Source organism: Chaetura pelagica, unplaced genomic scaffold (assembly GCF_000747805.2).
Source record: "Chaetura pelagica isolate M959 unplaced genomic scaffold, ChaPel_1.0 scaffold104, whole genome shotgun sequence".
Lineage (NCBI taxonomy): Eukaryota > Metazoa > Chordata > Aves > Apodiformes > Apodidae > Chaetura > Chaetura pelagica.
This window is the reverse complement of record NW_009953786.1, coordinates 7,119,693-7,123,242: the sequence shown is the minus strand read 5'-3', so window position 1 is coordinate 7,123,242 and position 3,550 is coordinate 7,119,693. Positions and strand designations below refer to the sequence as shown.

The 3,550-nt window shown below is 39.2% G+C and overlaps 1 protein-coding gene across 1 annotated transcript in view; it reads left to right on the top strand.

Annotated features, from left to right (window-relative positions):
- Positions 1–3: 3 nt before the first annotated feature.
- The window catches only part of BLOC1S5 (biogenesis of lysosomal organelles complex-1, subunit 5, muted), a gene marked incomplete at its 5' end in the record, with an annotated part of 15,032 nt that continues 11,485 nt past the window's right edge, over positions 4–3,550 (top strand). The window contains 3 exons of the mRNA XM_010000979.1: positions 4–25; positions 921–1,003; positions 3,145–3,274. Of these exons, the coding sequence (XP_009999281.1) occupies positions 4–25; positions 921–1,003; positions 3,145–3,274 (235 nt within the window). The remainder of the gene's footprint in view (positions 26–920; positions 1,004–3,144; positions 3,275–3,550) is intronic.

Genomic DNA, 3,550 nt, shown 5'->3' with positions numbered 1-3,550 from the left:
TCCCCCATCCAGCCCGTCATCAAGGGTAAGGAGCGGGGCCGGTGCTGGGCCCCGGTGCTGGGCGAGGCCCGGCTGGGGGGGCGCAGGCACCGGGGCCTCGGAACCGAGCCCAGTGTCTCTGCCCAGAAGGGTCTCCTCAGCCCGCTGCCGGTCCGTGAGGCGTTCCGAGGGGAGCGGGGTGGGACGCAGGTGCCGGGGAGGAAGGACGGAGGGGGAGCCACAGGGTGGCTTAAAATGCCGAGGCCAGGAGAAAAACAGTAGGGCTCTTCCTTCGGGTGGCAGCGCCGGGTCGGTGCCGGTTTCAAGTGCGGTATTTCTTGAAATAGTCGTTCCTTTCTGTGCTCTCAGGCTGCATTTAAGTTTAATGGGCTTTGTTTTTTCTTCCTGTGCAACACTCAAGCCTGTTTCTTATACATGTTTGTGTGGTGAAGTCACAAGGCTTCACCCTTCAAGAGTGACGTTCAAGCCTTGGGCAATGGCACACAAGAAAATGCTGCCAGTTTTCCTTTGTAGTGAGCCTTCCCCTTGTGCCTCGCTGCAGAAAACTCGTGCACCTCTGTTGTGCTGCAGCCTTTAGGTCTGTGCTGCATCGCATCTTTACCACAGGTAACAGGTACAGTGACTGCACTGAGGAGGATTGAAACAGAGGGTGCTGAGAGACACAGGAGAACGTTCAGCTTCACGTGGATGTGCCTGTGTCCTCTGGAATGTATGGATTCATTGCATTTCATCTAAGTTCCTGGTTTGCTGAGTAGGTAGGGTAGCCTACCAGTGTTGTTTTGGGAGTCTTGTGATTTTTGTATGTATTTGGTGAGTCGTCGTGCCTCTTGTATTGAGGTACACAGTGCTGCCTGGTATTGTGTAGCCCAGCATGGAGTGTGAGAGTGAAACTAAAAGTCTGACTTCACTTAATCTTCTAGATGTTGGGGAGATCTATTCAAGACTGCTGGATCACAGACCGGTAATTCAGGGAGAAATACGTTACTTTGTTAAAGAGTTTGAAGTAAGTATTTGTGTATTATTGGGCGCTGTAACCTCCAGAGTCTGAGACTTAGAACAATTGTAACACCTTTTTAGAGATTGTGTGTAACTTTCTTCATAAGGACTTGACTTGTATTTCTTGTCCGAAATAACTAAAGGACCTATAGTATATGTCTGCATCTTTAGTACACAAGGCAGTAATTTAGGTCTTTGTATTTAAAACGTTTTGAACAGAACGTAGTGGTTTTTTTCCTGCAAAAGACTGGTAGGAATGTTGATGTAGGAGAATGATGTAGTCCTAACAACCTAGAAGAGTCTTGTTGGTTCGAGGAAAATATTGTTGGCCAGTATAGGTTTGAATCTGATTAAGGAACTGCTTTGTGCCTCTGCTGGATTCAGTTAGCACAGTTGTAAATTAATTTGTAGCTACTTTTTTTTCCCTGAAAGAAAGTAATATTTCTGGAAGAGAAGAGCAACACTTCGTGTAAAGAAAGAAAATCATTAAAAATTGGGTGTTTTCTGATTGGCTGCAAGTAAGGCTGAAGTATTGAAGGTGTAGGAGTACTGATGTACAACTTCGCTTGGAAAGTGTAACAGTTTTCCACAAGATGGCAGCAGAACCTTAGAAAAGTAGAATCTAGTCACAAGAAGAGGCTGCTTCTGAGTAGATTTTCATTCTTAAAGAGTGTGGGATTAAAAGCTCTTAAACTTAGCCCTGAAGTATAGTTATACCTCACATTTTTAGTGTATGCAGCTGATTTTTTTCAAATGAGATAAAAATTTCCTCCCTGTTCCCCATTGTAGCTAATATTTCAGCTGGGTCTAATTTGTCTCTATATTGGTTTGCAAAATATGTGAACTAAACTCTCATGAGATGTGTGTAGTATGGGCTTGAGAGTCATAAGCAATTATTTCTTCACCATTCCTAAATATGGTATAGGATGCAGTAAATAGTTCTGTGTGGCTTTTCACAGAAAGGGAAATTTTAAACTCAATTACAAAATGATAATAATAATAATTAGAATTAATATATTTTTCTCATTGCGCCAGATAAATTTTGTATACTCTTAGATGTATTCTTGAAATTTAATTTCTGATTTATACTTTTAGGGGAAAAATTGCAAAGCAGAGGATTATTTACAGTTTCATAACTTAGAATTTCTTCCAAAAATTGCACTTACTAACTTTGAAATGCACCATTACTAACTTTGAAATATCAAATACTTTTGGGTTGTAGTAGGATATAAGCTGTTTCTTTCATGTATTAGCATTTAAATGCTAATACATTTAGAATGTAGATTTGTGACTTGACTTCCCTGTGCCTCTCTTTCTGAAGTTTTAAAATAGGTCTGGTAATCCAGTGATGCAGTATTTTTTTATTATCTAGAATTGTTTTATGATTCTTATAAATGTGAAGAGGGGGAAAAAGGGGGAATGGGGCAAGTGGCAGCCCAGAGCAGGTTTCAGAATCTTTTTTGTAGTCTAAAGGGAAATGCAGGCAAAATTTGGAGTCAGAGTAGTGCTGTGGCTTCAGAAAAACAGAATATTTTTAAAATATATATATTTTATTTAATGCAAACAGCAAAGCAAGAGCTTGTGGTTCTTGTAATTAATCATCTTCAGCAGTGAGCCACAAGAAGGGCTGCCTCTTTAGTTAGCTGTATCATGTTATTTTTTGTCTTGACTTCATCGTTTTACTTTAGTAAAACAATTTTTCTTGCATTGTTTTAGCCTCGTACCATGCTAAATCTGGAAGGTCAAACATCAAGCAAACAAATTCACTGCTGTGTTATTTTATTGAGTTACAAAAATGCAATGCTTTCAAGCTCTGTTTCTTTTCTATTGTTTTTGTTATGCTGTAAATAATCTATACAAAACAACACATTTTTCCACACAATGTTTCCATTAGTAAATACAAACTTTCCTCATGTGGGCCAAAAGCATAATTCAAAATATTCTGGTATTCTAGTGTGAAGAATGAAGCATTTCTCTCGTTTTTCACAAAATTAATTTTCTCAGTTGTGCAAAATAAGTAAAGTAGCACCTTGCCTGACAACGGTGTCATCTTTCAGATACAGCTATTGGTTTCTACTGGGAAACCACCTTATTTTGGGAAGTAGAATTTCTTGTTAGCCATTCATTGTCTTTCACTTCTTCTGACAGGAAAAACGTGGCCTCCGAGAACTACGAGTACTTGAAAACCTAAAGAACACAACCTTTGAAACAAATGAACATGTTCTTCCTAATTGTGAGCAGGCAATGCATGACAATTTGAACGAAACGCTCAAGAGATGTAAGTACGGTGCTTCTTATTTCCCTTATTGCATCATTTTGAGGAACAATTTAAATAGCTTGGGTTCAAAATGTGATTTGTTGAAAAATTATCATCCTTGGATAAAGTTTAATTTTTAAAACAAAACTTGGTGGTATATAGCTATGAAATGTACCATTATTAGTATCTTTAATCACAAATAGGGTAGTAGTAATTGTTGTACGCTGATCCTAGTTTCATCATTATAACCACCTAATGTCTTTTTTTTTATTGCTGGCATTTGAAGAGTTTAAAATC